Source organism: Apteryx mantelli, chromosome 5 (genome assembly GCF_036417845.1).
Source record: "Apteryx mantelli isolate bAptMan1 chromosome 5, bAptMan1.hap1, whole genome shotgun sequence".
NCBI classification, from domain to species: domain Eukaryota; kingdom Metazoa; phylum Chordata; class Aves; order Apterygiformes; family Apterygidae; genus Apteryx; species Apteryx mantelli.
In genome coordinates, this window is record NC_089982.1 from 20704193 (window position 1) to 20731178 (window position 26986).

At 39.6% G+C, this 26986-nt stretch overlaps 1 protein-coding gene across 1 annotated transcript in view; it reads left to right on the forward strand.

Moving 5' to 3' along the window:
* EGF (epidermal growth factor) overlaps positions 1 to 24853 on the forward strand; it is a 63360-nt gene extending 38507 nt beyond the window's left edge. The window contains exons 15-25 of the mRNA XM_013951617.2: positions 2447 to 2614; positions 3461 to 3610; positions 4661 to 4810; positions 5428 to 5544; positions 6566 to 6691; positions 9140 to 9259; positions 11424 to 11574; positions 15363 to 15527; positions 19010 to 19112; positions 21444 to 21546; positions 23838 to 24853. Of these exons, the coding sequence (XP_013807071.2) occupies positions 2447 to 2614; positions 3461 to 3610; positions 4661 to 4810; positions 5428 to 5544; positions 6566 to 6691; positions 9140 to 9259; positions 11424 to 11574; positions 15363 to 15527; positions 19010 to 19112; positions 21444 to 21546; positions 23838 to 24061 (1577 nt within the window). The 3' untranslated portion in view covers positions 24062 to 24853. The remainder of the gene's footprint in view (positions 1 to 2446; positions 2615 to 3460; positions 3611 to 4660; positions 4811 to 5427; positions 5545 to 6565; positions 6692 to 9139; positions 9260 to 11423; positions 11575 to 15362; positions 15528 to 19009; positions 19113 to 21443; positions 21547 to 23837) is intronic.
* Positions 24854 to 26986: the final 2133 nt, after the last annotated feature.

Consider the following 26986-nt stretch of genomic DNA (forward strand, 5'->3'; position numbering starts at 1 on the left):
AGGAGAGTTAGGAGCACAGGAGAAACAAAGGGTAGGGGAAAGGAGGGGTGGGCTTGGGACAGTGATACGGATGTTTGAAGATGGGGGAAGAGGAAATAAGGGTATGGAAAGAAGAGAAGGAGATGCAGACCAGTAGGGATGTGAATTTAGAGAGGCAGAGAGCATGGATTCCTAATGTTTTGCTAATACCATTATTGAGACAAGAATTCTGTTTTATCCTGGAGGAAGGGAAGGCTGCATCTGTTCATACTCAAGCTGCTGTAACCTGAATTTTTATTACACTGGCTCCCTCTATTGGCACTGTACTGAAAGCTCATTCAGCACAGCTGCATGAAAGATGGGTAAGGTTCTCTCCTACACTGCTATTAATCCAATTTTTAGCTGCAAATAAAACAGCCTATAAGCCCCTGCCCAAGTCAGTAACAACGCAGACACTCTTTATGCAATGGGTTGGGTTTGCACTGCTGTGGAAAGGGTTCTGCTTACATGTGATTCAGGATGAACCACTTTTCAACCACTCTCTCCAGTGATCACTTTGCACTTGTATTTTTAATGCTTAATGTATTTATAAGTGAAGAGGTTAGGGAACTGCTGGTGGGGGGGGAAGTCGTATTGTTTGTTGACAGTGCAAGCTATAGATCCTAAAATCATGAATCAATGTTTGGATGGAGACAGTATCTAGATCTTGGACTAGCTGCTCAAATTTCATGGAAAGAAGAGCTAAGAACCAGGCCCAGTGATTAAGCACAGTTCAGTGGAACTAGTGGTATGCTAATAAAATAAAAATATGCTCTTAGACTTAACACTCAGGAACACTTAAATAATGTCTTAGAACTTTTCTTAGGTAGGAGTGTTTTTTCAGTTTAATTGTGGTGTGTATTTAAGATGATATACCAGCACATATTCCTTCTCCAAGGTTATAATTTATCTGTTGCTGTTTTGTTTGCTTGCTTGTTTGACTTTTTTTGCCTTTTTTTTTTTTAACTAATACCTTTTGGGATCTCTCTTTGATAACTATAGTTAAAAATCTCTATCTAAATGAGGCCTACATCCAGTAATAAAAACACATAGCACAAATTGCATGGCTACAAGACATGCCTCTGAAAGGAGCTTAGACTGCAGTGTTGCAAAGTGAGGTGCATATTTGGAGTGTGGGTAAGGACCAGGAAAAAGCAAACCTGCTTCAGCCAGGAAGCACACACTCTGAGACCAGCTATACATCCGTGGAAGAACAGTATGTGTTCTTACCTTCCACTGCAAAAAGCTTGCCCATAGGCTATCTTGGAAGCAGGAGATTTCTAACTGTATAGAAAGAATGCATGTTGCCGTTTGGACTATTGACAAATCAACATTTCTACTGTGACAGTGAAATTAAAGAGAGTCAGTCATTCTGCAAAGCTGTTAATATTTATAACTATGCCTACCCTTATATGTGGAAGTGTCCTTGGATTCTGAATTGCTGAGCCTCTCTCTTGAGTCAAACCAGGGATCTGAAATCTTCTAGTGCAGATGGTATTCTGCTACCAAGGAAAAATTGCTGTACTCTGAACATGGGATGGGATTTCTCTCACCTACTGTTAGCCATATGTAATTGTTAGGTGTCTGTTCTAAGCTGGTGTCTAAGTTCCCATTGTCAGTTAAAACAGAGGAAGCTTCCTGGCTGATCCTGGCTGATCCTGATCCAGGATGATCCTGGATGGTTTGTGTCTACTGTTTGCTAGCTGGCTGACAGTTGCTAAGTAGTCACAGCCTACTGCTGGTAGTTGGCTGAAGTGTGGAAAATGAATTCCCTTCTTGAATTTCACACTGTGGTGAATGGGCTAGTGAATGTCTGTGCACGTTTATATGTACATGTGGACCATTGTATTGCACTTGTGTGTACTCCTGCACTTGCGGAGACCGCACACTGGCATTGGGGTCTTGCCGTAAGTCAGTGGCTGCAGGATCTGTAGCTTCCAAGTTGCCCTGTGCCAGCACGTTTGTGCAGGATGAGTCATGCCTTGAGCTCCTCTTCTTTCTGTTATGTGAAGGCTGCAAAAGGAACCACATACCTCAGCAGCTCTGTGCCGGGCCATTTACTGGCAGAGAAGGGAGGCACTCAACCTCTGAAAGGCCTGTCCCAAAAGCTAATTCAGGAAAAGGTGATGTCCCGAGGTAGAAGCGTTCTGTGGGCCTGATCTGGTTGGAGGTCACCAGCAGCCTGGAGATTGAAATGAGCCTGGCATGTGTCGTAGCCTCCTCTGCTAAGAGCACTAATAACAAGTGCCTGTGCCTGTGGCCCGTCATCCATGGGCACTTACCCATCCCCAAGACATCAAAGTGCAGGAGTGGCTATGTCTATGCCACTATGATAGAAGGACGCATATGCACAGATACTGATTTTGTTTATATGTTTTCTTGTGCCTCCTCTAAAGATTTGAAGATGAGGAGTCTTATTTCTTTGTAGGCCATCCCTTTGATGTAGCGGTGTTTGAGGATCACCTTTGGTTTTCTGACTGGGCGAAGCCATCACTAATGAGGGTGGACAAGAAGACAGGCCAAAACAGGGTACGTCTTCGAGGCAGCATGCTGAGACCCTCATCAATGGTTGTAGTTCACCCTCTGGCGAAACCAGGTATACTGCAAAAATTAAGCAGTCATTCCCTTCCAGCCTCCTCTTGATGTTCGCTGATGTTAATAGAATAGATGTCCTTGGGGAGACATTTTATCTTCTCAGAAACAGGCTCTTTAAAAGGCTTGCATAGTCAGACTGGTGTTCATTGAAAGCACTGGAAGTCTGTTACTCCCTTGTTATTTATGTTTATACTCCGTTGTATTTATGTTAGAAGGTGTCTTCTACTCAGAGTCTGGGCACGTGCATCCCAAGTGTACTAACAGATCTTGCATATTTGTGGTTATGCCCAAGAATAGATGCTGATCAATTGCCACAGGGCTATCATGGTCTTGTAATTCCTATATAACCGAATTTATTATTATCACCCCCTCACACACAAATAGTAACGAATGACATGAAGAAAGATTTTGTAAGATTTATTAGTTTTGGACCAAATCACTTAATTTTTCTGTTGAGAGCAATCTCCCTGTGAGCAGAAAAAAACCCTCAGGAAACTCAATAGACTGTGGCTGAGAGAAGACAATCACAGGTTCCCTATCCTTTGTAATGTTTTCTAAGGGAAAGTTATGACTCCAAATATTACAGGAGAGATAATAAAGGAAATGCAAACAAAATGATACATTAATTTGATAGAGAGTATGCAAATCTGCTTTCCTGCCAGAGGCTAGGCGTTAATATCCATGCTTTACTGTATGCATCTATTGTTAGCAAAAGGGACATTCTAGGTTTTGTCAGTTCTTACTGTTTTCCAACTGGGCCAACTCTGCACAGCCAAGAGGAGACGTTGATTGAAAAAGCTACAAACTTGCAGCTTACTAAGTTGACCCTTTTATCTTTCTACATTAGGGACAAATCCTTGCCTTTATGAGAATGGAGGCTGTGATCAGATCTGTGAAAACAGTTTTGGAGTTGCCAGTTGTTTGTGCCATCAAGGATTTGAAAAAACTCAAGATGGAAAAACCTGTCATGCACTGAATGGTTCTAACACAATAGCAGGTATGATCTTCTAGTTCCAAAAAAGACCCCAAGAAGCCTTAAGGATCCTGACAAATAACTTTGGAAAATATTCACCTTGCTCTACATAATTAATGATAGTTTCTGAGAAGAACGAAAATAATAGGTGTTTTCCTTTATAGGCATTTTCTTATTTTTTTCACACTCCTGCCTACCTTCTCTTTTTCTTTCTCCCAAGGAGGCTGAATCATTTAAACTCTGTGACGTAATTTACCCATGTGTGGATAATGTTACTTCTATATCTTTAATAAGGATATTGTGGTTAGAACAAATTCTGTCTCTTACAAGAAACATCACAAGCTCCACCAGTAAAATATTAAGCTAATTGACATGATATGGTTCAGGTGTATAGTAACTTATGGTTCTGTGTATTTACATATTACAGGAAGAACAACGGAGCATTTTACAAAGTACTGATACCTATGTGAGAGCGGAAAATAGTTTACCATTCCTCTTGAGATGGATCAGAATGAAACCTTCTTTCCATCTCCTTTTGTTCTTATATTTCTGTGTTCTGGCAACACACCCCTAGCTTCACAAACGACAGCACTGCCACTGCTGTCCACCTCCTTCTCCCACCTGTGATCAAACCAGCTGATATGTTGGTTCTTCTCTGAACATGCTACTGCCTTCTGGAGGACTAATGCTTCTAAGACGGGTTTTCATGAATTCCTTTAGTGTTCACAAAAAGCAAGTAGAACAGATCTCCCAGAAAAACTGGGTTATTGTCCTGGGACTGTTGTCTGACCATTGTCTTTTTACCCTTGACATATTAGCCGTAAAAGAGATGTTTGCAATGCTGACAAATACTATGGGCAACAAGTTGCATTCTTTGTCCTTTATATTTGAGAAAAACCACCAGTGAGTGGTTTTAATGGTGGAACAGAAACAGGCCAATCTGGGAGGAAACTGACTTTTATTTTAGAAGGAAAACATTGTGATTGTCAGAAAGTAGAGGTAAGTGATAGAAAGTCAGGAAATCAGTTCAGCAGATTTAAACAGTCTGTGTCACCTTTTCCTTGTCATTTGCAGGCAATGTCTTTGTGCATAAGGAGGCAGTGCCAGTGCCAACACTGGAGACTTTGCTCCAGAGCACACAAAGTAGCGGAATATTCAAGGAAACTGAAAGTGGGGAAAAACAGCAAATCAATATTTTGTTGATGGCTGAAATCATGATATCAGGTAGAGTCTGATGATTTACTGCCTTCCATTTAATGTGAGGATCTGAACTGGTTTATTGAAAAGAAAGAAATCATAGGCTTTGGAGGAAGAAATGCTCGATGTGAAGTCTTGTGGCATTCATGATCTATGCTAAATCTCTTAAAACAAGCTGGGTCTATGTAACTGTGTTAGATAGAACTGATCTCTTGTTTGTCTCCATGTTCCTTTGCTGTGCCAGCAAAACTTGATAATATTATCCAGGCCTAAAGAACAAACATTTGTGACATGGATCAACTTGTGAGAAATCCCTCCGTCCCTTAGATTTGGCAAGTATGTTATGTACCTCTGAACACAATGGCAAGTAAAACTATTGAGTTCTACATATTTTCAATGACACTAGATCAAAAATTGCACTATAGGTTTTTCTTACAATATTCAGAAATTCCAATATTACTTAGTGCTTCAACTCCATCTAGACAAAAATGACAGCCCTAGTGATTATGTTGACTTGTCACCATTAACTATGGAGAGATACGTTTCAAACTTTGACCCTATATTGTTGTTGGTTTTTTTAATACGCTACCTCCTTTGATCAGTTCAAATGCATTTAGTGGTTTCTGGTTTTGTTTATGCTATAGATCAGGATGACTGCACTGCACTAGAATGTGATGTCAATGCACAGTGTGTTTTGCTGGAAGATGGAGCTGTATGCCAATGTTTGAAAGGGTTTACCAGGAAGGCCAAATCATGCTATGGTAATAAAAAACATTAATGCAACTTTCTGGAAAACTGTAGAATTATGGGCAGGAAGAAAATATATCTTTTCTCATATTGGCAGCTGTGCTGCACAAGCTATCACAGAAAGGTCAATGGGATTGCTTGTTTTGAAAAGGATGATGAGCAGAGAGCATGTGAGATGAAATTGCTAATTATCACATGCATTATTTTCCCCTGAGTCATGAGTGTTAATCCTATTAATATTAATAAGCAATAACGGGAATAATAGGAATACAAGCATAACATATTTATTTGTAAAAAATTGTCTAATTATAAAAGCTCAGATATGACATGACAGTTGATGTATGATTTAGAATTATGTACTGAAGAATCTCTTAAAGGTTAATATTCCTAATATAATGTTTATATAAAAGGCTGTTCTTGTTTCTTTCTGGCACTGGAAAGTGACTAACAATCAGACAACACATTGCTCAGAGTGGTCTTTAAAACCAGTTTTTGGACTTGCATAAAATGTCAATGGAAGCACTTTATTCTCTCACAAAGGCCAAGACAGAAAGGCATTAGAAACGAAATAATTTACCCTTTGGCAAAGCCCGAAGACTCACAGGAGTCTTTGTTGCTATGTAAAGGAAAAAAAAATGGTAGGGAGAGTGGGTGAGCTGTGATACCATTCTCTTTAGCTCGTGTGCTCCTTCTCAACATGCTGTTTCTCTCTGAGTAGGGTTTAAGATCAGGATATAAGGCAAGTTTTGAATACGATCATACCCTGTGAACTGGAGATTTTTTTGAAGCAAGTGATATTTGTGGAACATCAAGGCTTCTGGTTGAAAGTATCCAGTATCTGACTTCTTAAGCTCTTTAGAACATTCTGGTCAAATTTCAGGCCAAAAATAAGGACATAAAGCCCTTCACTTCAGAAGCACAAATGACAAACAACAATGTAGTCTGAGGGAAATTCATGACACAGACATTTCTTTTTAATGGTTTACCTAATGGCTTCATGACCAATGTGTCCCTTCTCCTTGTTTTTTCTTGCAGATGTCGATGAGTGTGCTGTAAATATGGACCGCTGTAATCGAAATGTGTCAAGCTGTATCAATACTGAAGGGGGCTATGTCTGTAAGTGTCTGGAGGGATACACTGGAGATGGACTCCGTTGTTACGGTAAGGGAATGTGTGAAGGTTGCGGAGTGTTTGAGAGGCAGTGACAGAATGAATAAGAGACATGTCTAATGATTTGGGCTACCTCTGCATCAAGCTGCGGAGTTGTCAGATGTCCCTAATGATCTGTTCTGGTTCTTTTTGAAAAATGTGATGGGGCATGCATATTAACAGTGGGCTGGGGGTCTCCCCCCAAACAGTTGGCATATATCATTTTCTCCTTTTTCATTCTTTCCTTCCTGTTTGAAGTGTGGCAACCTCAGCAACTGATCAATATGCAAAGCCTCTAATTGTCAATGGATGCTTCCTCTCATTGTTTGTACTCTTTTTGGTAGCTATAGCAAGAGAGAGAGGAAAAGTGAAGGGGAGGAGGGAAATGGGGGTGAACCAGTACAGGTTTATTGGAAATCATTGCCATGAATATAAACGAAAGTAGGTATTGAGTGTGTCATAATACTCATCAAATAATTCCAGGTTGGTTTAATAGGCATGAGGTTCAGCGTGTTGACACTTGCAACTCAAGTGCATTTAGAGTCGTGTTAATAATCAGACCCACTGATCCTCTCATCCAGCTCTAATGCCAGGTCTTTAGTTCATTCCCTATATGTCTTAATTTTTTAATCCCTTTTAGCAGTAAATATGAAGGAACAGAAAGCTTTTTTTCTGCAATGTGCAAGTAGCACACAGTTTGTTCAGAGCTTTACGAGAGTCTTGGCTTCTCACTTGTCTTTTTTTTTTTTTCTTTCTCCTTTATAGTCTAATTCAAAACCCATTAAATTTGACCCATTTCTTACATAGTCTTTACTGGAATTTGGTTCTTCAGCACAGAAAAGGAAAACTAAATAATTAGAGTGATATTATTAATATGGGCAGGGTGTGGAAAGTATCGGAGGCAGGGGGTTCGAGAAGGCATTCTGCTTGTATAGGTCAGAGATCCAGAGCTCATGTCCTTGGGGATGTTAGGGAGTATGGGCAGTAGTGGCAACCTTCTCTTGCTGTCCAAGTTCCATCTGAGGTGTATGTCCATGGACAGCTCTGGGCTCTCATGGTCTGTGGTATAGTTGCTCGGCTAGAACAATTATGGTACCTAACACCACTATTGAAAAGCAATCCATTCTCTGTGTGCAGTCTTTAAGCCTAGGATATGGTCAGATACGTTTTCACAGTGTTTTATAAATGATAAGATCTTGTCATAAGCTCAACAAAACTGAAACTAATTTTCAATTAGATGAGTTGAATTGTACTATAAAGAGCCAGAAACAGGTATGTAAGGGATTCTGTGCTTTGGTTTTAGATGCCTGCATGCTTTTAACAGTGTCCAGAAATCTGCCAGTTCGTCTAGAAATAGTGCAATAAGAATCCATGTTGTTTTGTTGAAATCACATTTCTTGGAATATGTCGCAATAGTTCTGTTCTTGTATTTTTACTTTTAAAACTGCTTTGAATTTTATTCACTGTTTTGGGACAGATCCTGTTAATTTTACTGTAGAAAAAGTCCCAATGATTTAAGCAAGAGTTTCACACAAATTGAGATAGTAGATTTGTGTCTGTTTCCCCAGAGTAAATCTGGTGCGTGTATTCTGTTGACAATTCATAAAATAAATCAGAGGCTCCCAAACTGTGGTGCATAAACCATTTTGAAATTCCCAACTCTTACTTTGTTGGGGAGGTGCATAAGTACTTGCCCAAGGCAAGCCACAGTACAAGTGCCAACTCAGAGCGGATGGATGCTGGCCTGGCAGGTGCTGCCTCTGTGGGCTGTGCTGGAGAAGGTGTGGAGGCCAGGTGAGGTCATACAGTACAATGTGAGAGAGAGGTGAAGGAAGCCTACATGCATACCTCCTCTTTGGTATATATGAGCCTAACCTAGACTGAGCAAGGTAGGCCTGAAAACTCTTGTTATATGTAAGTAGGGATTCCTCTTTATAGTGATTCAGAGGATTACTTCATTTAAGTGTTTGCACAAACTAGATAAACCTGTGGGTTTCTGGACCCTTTCCTTCTATCTGGACTTCTTGTCTAGGCTGGACCAGCTGGGTAGTCCTTCTCCTTTCTCAGTGCAAGAATGCCAACTCATAGTACTGTAGTACATGTACAGGAGTGTGAATCGGGACTGGAAACCTCAAGAGAATACATCTAGTGCAAACAAGTCTTCTCTTCAACTCTTCTGTACCCATTATATTTTGTGGGAAAGCTTTTCCTTCCTTTTTCTTGTGGAGCACTTCTTCAGCAGTGTAGCATGTGCTGAGAGGCTGGGGAGGATCTGATTGCTTGGCTTAGAAAGCATGCTGGTTGCTTTTCTGTTCCACTGTCTACCAAGGGAAATTTGCAGAGGGATGCTCTGTTACGTTTCTCCCACTGCTAGGAGACCATAATGCTGCTACTGCTGCCCCTTTTAACTGATACTCTGAGGCATTTCATTCTTCTAACTGCAGACTGTTTGGGTGACAGATATTGATGAGTGCAAGATGGGGTCCCATGTCTGTGGAGAGAACATAACCTGCACAAATACAGAAGGAAACTACACCTGCTCTTGCACTGATGATGCTTCTGGAACTGGCATCAGTTCTGGTGAGTAAATGGAGTGAGCAGTTAAAACAAAGTGGCCCTTAACTAAGAACTGTGCTCTCAGATTGTTATACAATAAAATTCAGGAAAAGACTGAGTGGTGACATACTGGACAGCTTGTGAATCCATTTAGCATTGCTTTAGGAGGCTGTTTTGCAGACAGGTGTTTTGAGATGAACTAAGGACACTATATCTGAGTTTACTTTGGAACTGTCTATGTCAGGTTCAACTCTAATTTATACTGTCTGAATGTAATGACATGTCTATCTAATGCCCTTTGCAAACCAGAACAGAAGTAAGTGCTTCTCAGAGATAACATTTAGCCCATTTTTGGAGTTGATTTCAGGCTGTGTCATTTTTTTCAAAATCTCTGTTCCTTTTTTCCTGTCTGCAGAAGGCTAGCACAAGGACTGTGCATAATTTAAGTCCCATTTCATATTTCAGAATAAGTTAGTCTTTCAGATCCAGGAAACTGCTTGAGTAAGTGACTAATTTTTCAGAAGAGCTCTGAAACTCTCCAGAAAATCTGATTACGAGTTTAACAAAAGGAGCTGGTGCAGCTTCAGCACTGGTGAATATCTGACCTTCATTTTAGTGCCTCAGCGCAACAGCCGTGTTCTCTGAAAATGGGGAGCTGAGTGACTCATCATGTGTCTCTGCATCAGCCCTCTTCATAGAGGTGAATTTTATCCCATATCAATTGACTGTCCAATGACAGAAGGATACTTTGTGATTGTCACAGATCTATTACTGCAGAAAACAGAAGGAAGCTACGGCTTTATAAGTAGAATTCTTATCTAAATTCCCCCCCTGACCACTGCTTTTTAGATACTTAAGCTCTCAGTAGTCCAGGTGTCACCCTAGAAATGATGATTTTAAATGACACATGACTTATAAGCAGTGTTCTGTAATTCCCTCAGCTGTAAAACTGATCATGTGTGTTCATGTGTGTTAATACACTGTTTTAGTTCTTTACCTAATAAGCTCTTTTAGCTACCTGAAATTTTCTTCATGGAATCCAGTCACATCTGGGATTTGCTAAAAACACTTATTCCTTTCCATCTAAGTACTTTTTCATGACAGTTCTCCTGCAAGTGAAATGTTAAAAACCAAATGTCTTTGAAGGTGAAGTTGCAACAAAAATGGCATGAGGCAGAACTGATGACATAAGTGTGTGAGAGCACTTGGGTGTAGCTCTGCTAAGTCGTAATGCTAGAAATTCTTTGCCCTGTTGGGTTGTGACCTATAGATACACTATTGCACCAAAGTAGGCAAAAAAGTGCTCCTTTTTTGTAAGGATATGTCTGCACTGCAGATCATGCTGTGCGGAGGTATCAGAGCTACCTTTAGCTAGTTTGCATGTTTATGTAGGTGACTGTGCAGTTCAGAACAAGCTACAAAACCCTTTCAAGAAATTTGGTCCACAAAGTTCTGTGCTTCCCTAATTATGCTGGTATCTGTACCTGGGCTAGCTTGTTTAAAGCCAGCTCAAAAATGTGACCTGCAGTCATCCACAGATGCAATCAACTGGATGACTGCAGAGTAGAATTAATCTGTATAAGAATGATAAGCTGCATGTGAAAGCTTTTCAGGCTCAGATCCAAGTGCATGAAATGCGATCACCCTTCACCTGCATATCTGACTCTGGTACTGTATTCATGATGGAGATTTATCATAGCATAAAGCTGCATAAGTTGCATAAATCACTTAAAAATAGGTAATTAGACAGCCAATGCAGTTTTAGTTCAAAAATCTGTACTCAGGCATCTAAATAGAATACAGCCAACCTCTATGGGTCTTTTACTGCATATCTAGAATGTTATGTGCATAGCTAGTCATGATCTGTTGTTTTAAGACCTAATATAGATAATAGATAGATAGATAGCATAATAGATAGGAACAAAGCATACTAGATAGTAGATACACAAACCAACAGTGTCCTGCCATAGTAATCAAACATATTTACTATTTTGATCTAAGGGTCCATATGCCTAAAATTGATAAGTATGTGGCCATACCAAAATAAGCAAATGGGCAAATAATTCATTGGCTGAAATTAGAGATTCTTTCTTACTTTTCTGACTTGAAGTTCTCAAACTCTTTCATATGGTCATATTGCCAATGCAGCCAACATTATAAAATATTCTTGTGAAATCCTGTATTTCAGAATCTACTGTGTCTCCTACTACTGTCAACAATGAAGACTCTACATACACTGTGCAAGGTGATTTTGCAGGATGCCCACCTTCATATGACTCATACTGCCTTCATGGTGGAGTGTGCAATTATGTTTCTGATCTACAAGACTATGCCTGCAAGTAAGTATAGAATTTTGTATTGTCTGTGCTGATGAATGGTATTCTTGAGGTATAGACGAATGCTGACAATGAAGTATTTCTCCATGTATGATCTGTGCATCACCCATACTTGTAATTATCATCAGGCTCTGCTCTTTATGCTCAGTTTCTGTAAGTGATCACTCCATTCACACCTGTTGCAATTAATAGTAGGACTGGATTTGTTCTCTGAGCACCCAGTTATTTGCTTTGGAAATGTGAGATAAGTTGTTAAATGACTGAATGCTCATGGCTTTATGAAAGAAGTTCTTACTGTCTCTCCTTTATACATCCTGCTGACTTGCATCTCCCTGTTGGCCTTGCTGTTCATTTACTGTGTTCACCTGTTCTAGCACACGTTGGGATGGAAGAGAACACTTCTGTCCTGTCCTCTCTGATTGGGTCCAGGAAGGGGAAAATTGGGTGTCAGCAGCTTCCTTTAGAATTTGAAGAGTTTTTCTCCTTGACAGAAAGTGCATGACATGATGGTCCTCTTAAAAACAAGGAGAATGGCAATGAGGCCTCAAAAATATGTTCTTTCTCCTGTGGCTATTTTGTGAAGCCTAATGCCTAGGTTCCCAAATGTAGTTACTGATAAAAGCAGAGAATGTTATGTTTCCAGAAATCAGTCCTAGGCTGGTCAATGTGACAGCCTAGCCTCATGGGTAATCATTCTAAGCCATGATTGCTGGAATTTAACTGTATAAGCTGATTATATTTGAATCTTTGTTATATGTTTCTTTAAAATCTAGTGGAAAAAGTATTTACAGTGGGACAAATTCAGTACCTGCTTCCTTCCCTGCGGTCTCACCTAGAGTGTGAGGACTTGGCAGGGGAAGGATGCTGTTCTGTGATAGTGGTACCTCTGTCTGTGTCTCAGTAACCCTAGTGGCCCTAAGTATAACCCTGGACTGAGGAGAGAAATTTGTGTGTTGAAGAATTTATTTGTCTCACCATTCCTTCTGATCTTCCGTGCACTGCACTGCAGGAATGTCTGTAGTAGGCCGTTCCTGCAAGCACTGTCAAATCCTAAGCTTTCTTTTTTCTCAGTGTGAATGGTTTCTCCTGCCTAAAGACCTCTGTATATGCAGGGATAAGAGGAGAAAGTATCTCTATTTTGTGCTGTGGGCTTCCTACGCTCAGCAGTGCCCTTTGACACAGCCATTATAGGAGATGGAGTGACTCATGTTCATCTCTGATATTTGGTATGAGTTTTAAATTTTAGAGTCATTGAAAGCTATCCTTTCTCTCCTTATTGAGTTTCTCCTATTGAAACTGAAGAGTCTACAACTGCAGAACTTTCAAATTGAGTCATCATGTCCTTTTTTTTTTTTTTTGTGGTAGATGTTAGTGTCTAGTAAGAATCCAAATGTACATATTCTTCAGTACTGGAAGTAGAAGCCCTTTAACAAATTAAGGACCAACCAGGTTTAGCTACGTTCACACCCATTCTGTGTGGGACATGCATAACATTCTCATAGGCAAGCTGAGGAAGTATGGGCTAGATGAACAGACAGTGAGGTGGATTGAGAACTGGCTGAATGGCAGAGCTCAGAGGGTTGTGATCAGTGGTGCAAAGTCTAGTTGGAGACCTGCAGCTAGCGGTGTCCCCCAGGGGTCAGTACTGGGGTCAGTCTTGTTCAGCTTCTTCATCAATGACCTGGATGAAGGGACAGAGTGCACCCTCAGCAAGTTTTGGGCGGAGAAGTAGCGGATACACCAGAGGGCTGTGCTGCCGTTCAGAGGGACCTCAACAGGCTGGAGAGTTGGGCGGAGAGGAACCTCACGAAGTTCAACAAAGGCAAGTGCAGAGTCCTGCACCTGGGAGGAAATAACCCCTGGCATGAGCACAGGCTGGGGGCTGACCTGCTGGAAAGCAGCTCTGCGGAGAAGAACCTGGGAATCCTGGTGGACAACAAGTTGACCTCATGGTCAGCCATGTACCCTTGTGGCCAAGAAGGCCAATGGTATCCTGGGCTGCATTAGGAAGAGCACGGCCAGCTCTTCAAGGGAGTGAGGTGATCCTCCCCCTCTACTCAGCCCTGGTGAAGCCACGCCTGGAGTGCTGCGTCCAGTTCTGGGCTCCCCAATACAAGAGAGACATGGAGCCACTGGAGCGAGTCCAGCAAAGAGCTGCTAAGATGTTTAAGGAACTGGAGTAGCTCTCATATGAGGAAAGACTGAGAGAGCTGGGCCTTTTTAGCCTGGAGAAGAGAAGACTGAGAGGGGATCTTATCAATCTGAAGGGAGGGTGTCAAGAGGATGGGGCCAGACTCTTTTTTAGTGGTGCCCTGTGACAGGTCGCGAGGCAACGGGCACAAACTGAAACACAGACAATTCCATCTGAATATGAGGAAATACTTTTTCACTGTGAGGGTGACAGAGCACTGGAACAGGTTGCCCAGGGAGGTTGTGGAGTCTCCATCCTTGGAGATATTCAAAACTCGACTGGAGAGGGTCCTGTGCAACATGCTCTAGGTGACCGTGCTTGAGCAAGGGGTTGGACTAGATGGTCTCCAGAGGTCCCTTCCGACCTCAACCATTCTGTGATTCAGTGTTGAACTATCTGGTTTTTCACATTGTACACTAGATGGCAACATTCATTCATGTAGGCTGTAATACAGCCTGACAAATAGGTTAAATACCAGAACGAAGTCACGGGAAAATGTTATTTAGCAAAAAAATTCACACACCAGATGTAATTCATGTTTTGTTGTTTGGTGTAAGAGCTTTTATTAAATTAGGTCTTCTGGTTTGTTTAGAATTCATTATGATATTACATCAAAAACATGAGCATTTTCAGCTTTTCAGCATATATGTGTTACAATTTGTGATAGAACGAGAGTGCTTGTGCCTGGTTTAATAAGGAATGCTGATATATCATTTTCAAGTCATTAGGCAAAAGCTGCTATAGGTCAAATACTGCTTCTTTTGCTCATTTGACTGGTTCTAGGCTTGAGTAAAACGAGGCCTATAAGTATTGTGGGAAGGATTTGAGCCTACATTATTGCGAGATTTTTAAGAACTGAATGCACTTTTCATTGCTTGTTTATTGTTCACCTTTGGTAAGTGTCTAAACTTGGACAGTAAAACTGGGCCGAGATTCTTTTTGATGTATTTGTCACTTTCTAGTCATTTTAATTTATAGGTTTCATGCCCTAGTAAGATATTTTTGTGTTGGGTTTTACAATGGTAAAAACAAACAAACCAAAAACCCATGGAAGACGCTTGTAATACAACTAAATTATGAAGATATTTCTAACCATATGAGGTTTTCTAGCACCTTCTTTTTTCTTCTTTTATTTTAAAGTAAGGATTCAGAACAGAATTTGGTTCCCTTAAGCAAATCACTCTGAAAAAGCTTGCAAGTCTCATATTGCCTATTTTAAAAAAGGGGAGCTTACTGTTAGAAACTGCTAAATGGAAAATCTTAGGGAAACACTTAATACAAAAAAATTCAGTGGAATTTAAGAGAAAATTATTTTTCTAGATTTGACCCATTGTAATGAGGAAATTATAATCCCACTGTATAATTGTATAGAAAGACTCAATAGCTTTACAGTAAAAAAATATATATATATTATTGAATTCTATAGATTTCAACAGTCATTCCTTTAATGTCTTTTTGTTTTCATCCCTGCTAAATTGAACAAGGTGCTTCCATAGGGTTGCTGATGATAAATCCATATGAAAGGTGGTTGAAGTGACTCCCCCTGCCCCCTCCCACCACCCCCCATCAGTTACAATGTGTGCTCACTTTCCTTTGGCAGCTGTGTGACAGGCTACGTAGGGGAACGCTGTCAGTTCAGCGATTTGGAGTGGTGGGAAGAGCAGAATGCTGAGCAAGTAAAGATGCGGAACATAACCATTGCAGTTTGTATAGCAGCTCTGCTCTTGCTGCTCCTGCTGGGATCCCTGACTGCCTACTGCTACAGGTAATGCTTCCAAACACACAGTTTGAACACATGGCAGGGGGACAGAGGTGCTGCTGGTGTTCACAGATGGCTAATGGCAAAAAATTTGCACTGTTTCTTAGCTGGTGGAAATCGCCATAACATCCTTTCTGTTGCTGTGTGAGTTTTTTGTTTATTTGTTTCTTTTGCTTTTCAGCAATTGAATCTATGAATAATTCATAAAGTTCTGTCATGTCCCTTGTCCACACTACTCACATTGACATTAATGAGAGTGGCATGTGTCCAGGGAGAAGAAGAATAGGTTTGATCAGGTTTGAAGAGGCGCCATAATTTATGCTGATGAGAGAGTTCGGGGACATGCTATTTCTTTCTTTCTTGATTTTCCAGAAGAGCTCTAGATGTCTGAAGCAGTCATACTAGGCCTTACCTACCCTGAACAGAACTTACTAGTTCTGTTTTGTTTCTCTTTCAGTGTAGAACTGTACCTGAATCTTCCTTTGCCATTAAGAAAAAGTGTGTTACCCTTCCAGTAGTGGACTTCTGCAGTGATGCCTGCAGCAATTAATATGAAAGCAGTTTTCCTGACAGTAGAAGAGTAAAATTAGGGATGTTGAGTCTAGGGCACATCTCCCTGGCATTTTGCATGGCTATAATGGATTTTGCAGGTTTGGGATTCTCGTCATGGCAAAAAAGATCTCTGTAGTCACTATTTAAGAACCCAGTCTGATGTGAAATTAAATGTTGTTGATGTCCCTTGCACTGGAAAGTATTCAGCATTTAATAAGCTAGTCTTTTGGAAATGACCTTGGCAGGCAACTGTTCTCAGAGGCTGTTGTTTAAATGCATGTTTATCTTTAAAAGCAAACAAATAAAAAGCCAGGCAGCAGGAAAGTTGGCAGAGCCTCCTGCTGCATGCCTACCTGTCTTCCATGTGTTTTGTTTCTGGTTTAGGTTAATTTTAAAATTAGAATCTGCTAGACACAAAAAAAATCACAGAAGTAGTTATCTGTGGAAGTTCATATTTTGCATTTTTATTTAATGATTCCTAGTATATTTAGTCCATACAAATAGGTAAGATGCCACATTTCTTAATTTCTATTAACTGATTATAGAGCTCTGGATTAAAACTAAGTGCAGACTAGTATGTTCTCATGACCTGCAACTGAGAAGCTAATCAGTGGAATGATGCATGCAGAATAGACAAATAGTGGGCTTCTTAGATTTCCCATATATGTCATACAAACTTTCATGAAAAATAGCCAGAATATTGCTGGTGTTAAGGTGTGAAGATACTCTTCACTTCCTCTCTCTTTTGTCATTTCTGCCTGATTTACTTTTTTCTTAGCAAATGCTTTTGATCAATATAACTATTTACCTCAAAACAAGTTTTCAATTACATGCTTGACTAAGTTTATACTGAAGCTATTACTAGCCTAACTAGATCAAAATGAAACCACTGGTCTAAAATCCCTATTTAACTGGAGTCTGGAAACCAATATTTGAATTGAAATTGTTATACTGCTTTTTCTCATAATCTACTGTGTTTTGAAATGCATTGATTAAGTGTCTAACAGTCCTGTTCTTTCCCCTGTAAGATGCAGATTTGTATCTCCTTTTAATTGGAGGAAACAAAATAGGTGATCTGCACTTGCCAATTTGAAAAATGTATGAACTGGAGGCCGAGAATACCAAAGCACTGTGTTGTCCAATGAATATAGCCTGCTGAGCAGAATTGTGATATTCTTAATTTTAGGTTTACATAGTCTGAATGTTCTGTAGCACTCTCCGAGCTTCCTGTCTTCCCTGGGAAGCAGAGAAACATTAATTTATTTTCCATCAAAGAAAAGCTGAATCACAAGTTTGATACTCACAACCCCTCAAAAATTGGCCATGGTCATGCAAAAATCGGCAGTAGGGCTGGGATTAGGATTGAGGAATTCTTGCCTTCCTGCCCATGCTCAGTCAACTAGGTTTCACTGCATCTCCTGCTTGTGCTCAGAGTCGCACATGAAGATTCCCATGCCCGCCAAGTCAATCTGGCATGTGTTACTCTGCATGCTTTAAAGTAAGGTGTAGAATTAAAGTGATCCTCTTGAGCAGGGCATCCCTTTGAGGACAGGGCCTGTGAGTGCTCTGCAATGGATTTGCAAACCATTGAGTACCAGACTCAAGTATGCCAGCATTGTGAGCTGCAATACAGAGTGGGCACATGCAAGTGAGGATTAAAATGTCAACAGTAGCCTTGCCACAGTGTCAGGAAAGTCAGGATGGACTAATTTACCATATTTCTCAGCATTTTGCTCTGTGGACATATCCCCAGATCTGACAGCGCTAAGGGCTGTGTGGTTGATATTTAACTTCATATTAGCAGTCTCACTCTTATTCTCTACTGGGAGCAACTACAATTTTTCTTTGGGGATGAACACACAGCAGCATGTCACAGAGAATCTAGGGGGAAAATCCATGGTGGAGACAGGTCTCTGTCATTTCTAGCAGAAGTCACATCTTACCTGTGTTGAATTTTCATGATAATAATGGCATGATGCACTTTTCCAGTTATGTGAATGCAGTGTGGAAATAAAGGGAAAATTCTTATTTTCTTTGATACATATCTATTAAATTTCATTCCAAATAGACAAGTAAAAGGAAGTTAGAATAAGCTACCTTCATTACAGCTGACATCTAAGGGAATGAAAATTCTGTGTACTATTCAGTAAGTATGTACTGATTTGGATCTCAAGCAGTATAAATGAGCTCTCTTTCTTATCGTGAATATGTTTTCTATGTTGAAGCCTATTTTGGCTTTTAATACTACCCTATAAGTGGTCACTGTTTAACTCCAAAAATAACAATTTTTGAATTTATGGAACCAGCTACTTGGATCTGACTATTCATATCCTTTTTCCAGTTCCAGCTGTATTATTGGCTTTTTTTTCCTTGAGCTAATTCTGTTGGTCATGCTTTTTCCAGAAAATGTCTTAGTTCCAAGATTTTTGAGAAATTCAGTTTAATTATTTCATAGTATTTTCTGAAGCTGTTGTTTTCCTTAAACGATACAGATAAACATGGAAATGACTTTCAGAATTGTAGTTAATCAAGTGGTGTACAAAAGTACATTCGGGTTTCTTTCAGCTGCATCCACAAGCACCATCCATTTTATGTGCTTGAACCTAAATCTTAATAAGAGGGATGTATTATAAATAAATTAACATAATTTTAACTTCCCCTGTCCATTTGCTTATCAAGCCTATTGCTTGTTCTAGTGTGCCATCTCTAAAGAGTTATTCATTAGAAAAACGTTTGTTCGCTTCTAATGAAGTCTATTTCCAGCAAGCTTAACTGTTTTAACCACTGTGCTGTAACTAACAGTAACACACCCCTTCAAATGAATGAAAGAAAACAAAATATATATCCCTTCTGTAAACAGATATAAAGTGTGAAAGGAAGCAGCATCTGTTCCTCCAGAAGGGAAATAATTTGTTTCAGCTTTTGCTCTGTTGCAGAAGTCAAAACTTTTATAAGAAGAATCTCTATGCAGAAGCGATAAGAGATGGTAGCAGCCATGCTGACAATGAGAACGTGACACCTACTTGCAACAAGCCTCAGGTAACTATATTAATGTGGAGTGGAGAGGGAAGTAGGAAGGATCAAAGAGCGTTAGGGATCCACTTGAGATTATCCATCAAATAATTCACATCTTAAATATATTAAATAACTGCTAGAGTCATCAAGTGCTTTGCTGTGAACCCTAGTTCATCTTACCTCATTGTTATCCCTCAAAGTTCACAGCTGCCTGGATGTATTGCAACTATTAGCCAGTGTTATTGTTAGCTTTGAACACAACAGTTGGGGAACTGTGCTCTAAATTAAGGAAATGGCAATGTGATGACATGGCATATCACAGAGTTATTTTCACAGGAAAGTATGCCCTCCCTATAAAAGGCTTCTTGGAAGCCAAGTGTGTGCACTACATGAGATGTTGAACTTTATTTGGGGGATTGATGCAATTAAATGTCTTTGTATTAGAGGCTACCTTGTAAAGAAAAAGAACTAGAATGTTATCTGGCAGTTTGGGAGGGAGTATACAATATTAATTTTGCACTGGTAAAGGTAGAAGTGCAGTCATGATCTAGTTGCACTGGCCTGTTTCTATTGTTTTTTGTATTGTGAGAATTTGACTCCATAAGATCCATTCTAGAAACCTGATTTTCATCAGGTTATTGCTAAGTCATTGCAACTGGAACTTGAAGTTGGCAAAAATGACATAATTGGCATATGTGGCTATTTCTATGCCCAGTCTGAGCTTCCTATGTCAGAATGGTGCGACGTAGTCCAAGACCTTGTCTGCACACGTGCACACACATACCATACAGCTCTGAATAAGCTGTTGTAATATAGATAGCATTACACTTGTAGGTAGCGTCACATTAGCTAAGCAGCATATGCTCTTTAGAATAAGCACAGTTATGCCAGTGTAAAAGACTGTTGAAGGAGTTTATACCCATACAGCTTTGGAGATAAGCTGTAGTGATGCACGTACCTTTCTACTCAGGTGACTACACAAATATTTTTCTAGTATAGGTTTTACTGTAAGGAAATATAGCCTTATATACCCAGCTGTAGCTGGAAAGGTATAAAAACTGTGTGTAGAGTGGTCATGTTTATAAAAGAATTTGGCTTTATATATTTCCTTTTATGGTAATGGATATATTAGCTTTAAATCTCAATTTTATCCATTCACCCCCAAAGTTTGACTCTTTATGTTACTTCCCCAGATCTTTGAGTCCAGAAGGAGATGAGTTTGTATCTATTGGGGGGTGTGTTTGAGGGGTTGAGTATCATGTAATATCTATATTGCAAATCCGAGAATTTTTAATCATCCCAAAGGATGCCTTGCAAATGGTTTAGATTGTCTGGCTGGTTTTGTGACCCTTAACATTCTGGTAAAGGTCTTTGGGTGCTACTGATGTACGCAGCATTAGGAATACTAATGAAGATGTTGAAATGGGGACTGGTGGTGTGTATGCAGTGACAAGGAGTTCCTGAAATTCACTCCTTTCTTAGTATGCAGACCTACTACTCATCCATGAGGCTGGGAAAGGGGAGTCCAAAGAGTCTTTCTTGCTCCTACGCATCTTGGCTGACATAGAAGGCAAAGGGCTTTTACACTATCACATATATCAAATGCTAGGTATCATGATACTGGAACAACACCTGCAAATTGCCCAAATGTCACTCATCCTTCCCTTTACTTCTATTCTGCCAAGTGAGGCAACATTTAGGCTAGGGTATGCCTGGATATTTTTCACATTCTTGTTAGATATCCATAACTCAGGCTGGGTTTATCCCAGTGGTATGGGAGCCCTGGTAGACTTTTGCACATGCCTAGATTTTGATATGGGAGCCCTGGTAGACTTCTGCACATGCCTAGATTTTGATACTCTTCTGAGACTTGTCATCCAGCAAGTGTTGTTCTGCTTTGTGCAGTCAAAGATATTTTGCAGAACTGTGTGTAGCTGGATCTCCTCTGGGCAGGGGTATTCACACGTGTGTTAACAGCTGTAAGTCTACAGATTTTATGCAAACAAATTCATGCCTAAATATTCACATCTGCTTACATATGCATGACCTATTCACAGATATCCACCAGTTCTCCATCTAGACCACTAAATCTGTCAGTGCTTTTGTTTGAACATCTCTCTTGCAAAGCAAGAGATCGAGTACTTCTTTGATAGCTTGGGACTGCATGCTTTCCAAAGAAAGACTAGCACTGTCACCAGCTCAAAAGTTTAATTATCTGCAGAGGAGAGGTCATCCTGGAAGTCAGGATGACCTTTTACCCCCTGCTCTGTCCCTTTTAGTCTGCCTCTTGGGTTTTAAGAAACTGGTTCATTTTATATTAATTTGGTCTCTCTGTATTTTGTGTGTATTTTGCAGTTTGCAGTTGTCAAGGAGAGTAACAGCTTTCTGGAGACTAAAGTGGTTGATCTAACTGAGTGTCAAACAGCAGACCTTCATCCTGCTTATTCTTCAGAATATGGTGAGTTGGGATTTCCTTCAGTTTTGGGAAGCAGCTTTGCTCAGCTAATGCAGTAGCTGCAGGTGTAGCGTGTGTTTTGCACCAGTGTTAGACTGATATTAGTAAGGTGAGGGGGGAGGGTGTCATTTATGCCTTCTTACAGGAGGCAGTGTTATAGTTCAGATTCACGAACAGGTTAGGGTGATGAATGTAAACCATTCAGAGATATAAAGCATTCTCACCAGCCTGTTTCTCATTTGTTCTTTTTGAAAGACAGGAGGCTCTTGTTTGCCTGTAAAATTTATCCATCTCTTGGCAGTGGTTTTCAGGGGAGGTGTGAGTGAGAGTCACCAGGCAATATGGCAGCCAGTGCTGCTGGGAAAGCAGTGAGTTGTATTCCTAGAACTCAAACCACTGGCTCTTTAGGGGGCGCCACTGCTATGAAGCCTAGTTTTGCACTGAGAAAACACAATAATCTGAACTCTAAAGTCTGCTCTTTTATTTTGCTAAACCTATATTACTGTTGTGAATTTTTATGTGACGGAATTTCTATCCCTGTCACCTTGTATTTCTCGGTTGGGACCATTGACATTTTCCATCACATTAGAGAATGGAAAACTACATGCAGTGTTTATTACTTAATGCCCATTCACCTTTACTGGACCTGTTTTTCTTCCATATCCGAGAGCAGCCATTCTAAGAAGCTACCTGAGATGTTTTGATCTGGGCCCAGCCAGGTCCTGAAGTCCTATAATCTGAAGAAGAATCAAATGCCATGGTGAATCTATATTCCCTCAATAACCTTAGCAGGCCCCTCAAAACCATCCTTACTGTATCTCTTCTCCCCTTTGTATGAGCAGGAGGAGTAGTTGGTAGAGGAGACACAGAAACAAGAATGATATTCCTGACCTGTGCCCTGCACAGCAGAAGCTGTGTTTATACTGCTGTAAAGAGGCCATTCAGTCCCTGGCTGTGCAGATTACTCATCAGAAATTACGGTACAACAATACTTTCAGGCTCCTAAGGAGACAGAGGCCTCTTGTGATAGTAATAATGTCAAATTTTTACATTTATATAGAACTTTTCAGGTATGCTTCATAGCAAGTGAGTTATGCCCATCATACTGATGGGGAATATATATCTTTGGAAAGCTATACCTTGGCAGTCCTTATTCATTCAGGCAGGATGAGTGGCACTCATAGTGTGAGGAGTCCAGACCTCCCCAGAAACCTTTTGCTGTATAACAGCAACTGCAGGTATGCTCTAAGTGTTAGACAAGGTGATTGACTGCTTGGCGGATGTTTGGTGCTTAAACACAGACAAGATGAATAAAGGAGATATTCCCTGCCATCCCTGGTGCTAAGACAGCAGACAGCACAGAAGCACACAATAGGCTTCCATGGCCCAGAGGCTACCAGCTGGACCAGCCTGAATTTTAGAATATGTTGCCTTATAGATGGCAACTGAATCTACTGATAGCTGAGATGGTGGGAACTGATGGAGAAAGACTGATATCCTTAACCATTTTTCTTATTTACCGTATTTACCTCCTGACTACAGAAGCTACCAGAAAACCCAAAGTTTGCATTGGCTATTTAGAAATTACAAATATTTGAGGATATTTGAGTAGGCAGGCATCTTGTAAGATTTTCAGAATTGCCTGTCCTGTTAGGTACCTTGGATATGTCTTGGGAACACAATTTATTCATCAATAGAAAACATGCCTCAGTTTACACAGTTTGACTAATATAGAGAATGTGTATTGTCCAGTGAAGGATGCCTAATGTTTCCCATTAGAAGACTCTGCTTTTATTTATAGTTTTAGCAGATGTAGCTAATAGAACAGAAATTTCCCATGACAGCTGTCTGACTTTTTTCATATTTGAAAATTTTAGCGAAATCAGTTCAACCATTTTAGAGAGCAAGACTGGTAAATAATATGATGTTTTTTCAAATGTGTTAAAGAAAGGTCTTATACCATGTCAGTGAATAATTCTAAGACTGTGGAGCAGGGGCTCTAATTTTGCCAGGTAGGTGGTCGTCTTGTCACAGACATTCGTTTTCCTGTTCTTATATGTGAAAAACAAAAACTTGAAATTTGCTCACAGGTAGTTTCTTAAAATCTGAAGCAAGTTCTTGACTTTGCCTCTTTTTGTATTCTTTGACATGAATTGTTTTTGTAATTTTTGGTATCTGTTGCTTCTCTTCCTCTCATAGCTTTCCTCTCTCAAAGATGCCATTACCTTTCTTTTTGCTTTGTTGTTGTGAAGATCCTCAAATGGCTTTGAATAATATTTTTCTATTTTGTTCAGTGGAAGAACAGCCTGTAACATATGACAAAGCAGTAGAGACTTTGGCAGAAGAGGAAAAAGAAAAAAGCTGCCGACAAGAGGTTTCTGGTGGTGAGAAATCGCTTCAGCCCAGGGTAGCTGAGAAGAGTCCGCACGAGGCTCCCTGGAGTGTCTGTTCCAACCTCCTGCCAGAAAGGGGACCATGTGAGCTTGTCCCAGCCAGCCTACTGATGCAGCCAGACTAGAAATAGTCTGGGTTGAGTTGAAAAGGAGACAGGATGAAATCAGTAGAGAACAGGAACTTGTGAAACACTGAAACAATCCTTATTTTTTCTTTAAACTGTGTATTAGAAAAACCACAAATCAAAACAGAACAAACAAATCCTTGACACTCCTTCCCTGTCATCTCTGCTTGGAAGAATTACTGTGATCAATGTATTAGCAATGAATACTCTATAAATATCACTTTAAGGGTCAACGCTGCTAAGTTCGTTAGCTGGCAGCTAAAGGTCGCTAAGGGAAAACAGACTACTGGGTGATTTGTTAGAGACAAATATTTTCTAAATGAGTGCTGGTCTTTATACATTGTGCACACAGAATTTAGAAAACGGCCTAGAAAATGGGTAACGAGGACAATTGCAGAGAAACTGGAATCAAAGATGATGCAGGAAAATAAGCTAAAATGATTCTTTTTATTAAAATTTTATTCATGGACACTATAAGCCTCTCTCCAGCACTGCTGTCATACTAGTGAAACTTCTTGGACTTCACCAGTCTTATTCTTGTATCTGCTTCTGTAAGAGAGCACCAAGCGTAGTCCTAAATTTCTCAGTTTTGCTGGACTGTAGGATTGTTTGTGAGTGTATGGTATTCATGATGGTCACATCTATAAAGTGAGATGTAGCATCTGAGGGGAAAGGTGATTCTTCCATTAATTTTTCCATGGGATAATCCATGGGATCAATTGGAAAAAAAAAACAGTTTTTCTTGTAGCTGACATTCTAACAGCTGTGTCTCCCTTGTAGTTATTTACCAAGAAGAACTAACACATTTATTATAAAGCTCTGTTGTACGGAGAGTTGTAGCTTAGTTGTTTATCATCTCAAGTGATTTCACCACTGGTCTTGAATTCCTGGGGCTGTTTTCAAAATGTTTGGAAGATATCTGTAAATCAGCTGTATTGCAAATATTGTTTTCTTTTTAGAGCATCTGTCAGTCCTCTGTTTTTGAAGTCTACTATTATAACTACTGGACATCTTCTTTAAACTCTGCTACCTTGCCTACCATTTGAAATTCATTAGCTGGATAATAGTGACTGTCATTTGCTTACCAACTCTGTAGGCTGAAGATGGAAGACAGTATTGAAAGGCCCTGATCTCTTGTCCAAACAGTTTTACACACTTGAGTAACTTTGCAGAGTTACTTCTGATTTCTGCTAGTGTAAACAATAGGAGCATTCAGCCCAAAGTGTCTGAATTATGACAATTATAATGCTCTGATGTATAGAAAGTTGTCACTTGTTTGTTTTTCTTCTCAAGTGATTTTTGCTGGTGGTTTTGAATTGCTGAGGCTGTTTTCTAATCACAGTTGTAAAATAGGTATTTCCAAAAGGTTAGCTGAAATTATGAGCAATGAAGATGCGTTTTCTTGTGTGAATGGGAAGAAGAATGCTTCCATTGAAAGTGAAGTGGTTGAGGAATGTTGGCATACTAAATTGTGTTCAGGAGAGGGCAACTGTTGGGTTGAGCCACTAGCATTCAGTAGATTGGATTTTAAGTTCAGTGTAGTTAAATTTCATTAACACTGTTAAAAACCTCTTGATTGGGTTTCCTGATTTTTCGCAGTTTGTCAGTGATCTTGTATAGGTTGATGAAAAGAGAGTCCAGCTATGAAGGCCCTGATTCAGTAAAGCATTTGGATTCCATGAGAGTTAGATAGTAAAATTACTTTGATTCCTGCACTTTGATTATCTCTGTTGAAATATGTTTGTGTGCTTAAAATCAAAGTGCTGTGTTGGATGATGGTCAACACTGAAGTTTCCCTGATCAAAGGAAATACAGGTTTGTAATTTTGAATCTTGTTTAAACAAAGATGTTTCAAACAAATTACAGATTAGATTTTCATGTTCTACCCCATGTTTTGGTTGCTTTGCTTTCCTTCAGTTTAAAGATCTAATTTTGAATTTGATTGTTGTCTTTAGAGAATGAGATAGGAAAGTCAAAATGATATGTTTTTATAATTAGGGTATTACAAATTTCAAATGTTTCCTAAACTCAGCTCTAAATTCAAAATAATCTTTAGCGTTAAAACCTTGAAATGATATTTCAACATAAATATAATATATTTGGTTTATTTGTATGTTTATAAAGCTGTTGATTTATAAAATAAAAAAAAATCCCTGGTGTCTCTCTTATTTTGGTAGAAGGGAGTGCAAAATTCTGGTTTCGGTTGAACGATGTCATGTTTGTTGATAGCTCCATTGGTTTCATATAGCTGCAGTGTAATGCGCTGGTGAAGCATTTGCAGATATCATGGGTTCTTCTTGCACCACTTAGAGGATCTGTACTGATGAGGATTATATTCTACAGCTCACAATTAGATCCCAGCTTTAATACAGTAAGTTTTTATTTAAGATTTTAGTTATACAATTCCCATAAACCTGTAGAAGCCCTGTGACTAATTCCCATGTACTACAGTTGATAGGTATTCCATTTTGTGCACATTTAAATGGCTCTATTTATGAATGTTGCTACTTATATGTCTAGAAATATTATCTATGGTCCCAAGATACATTTTCAAGCTAATCTCCGAGATGTTATTCTCAGGCTTTACATGCAAATCAGTTGAAGTCAAGTGGTTGAATCCTGAAGGTACCTTATTTTTTTGGTTATACTTTTTTTTTTTTAAGCACATTGAAAATCTTTTAAAATTTTTAGGATCTTGTGTATGTAGCTAGCTTGGTATTGACCTCAAATCCCAGTGTTATCCTCTGATTTTTTTTTTTTTTTAATGAATTGAACATGCATCATATCGAGCTGTAAAGGGGAAACTTAGAAACATAGTGGGAAAAAGCTTGACAAGCCCAAAGTGAGAAAACTATTGGAGAATTATGAAGAGCAGGGGAGAAAATGAGTTTGTTTAGTCTAGTAAATCCTGACTTTATTGAAATT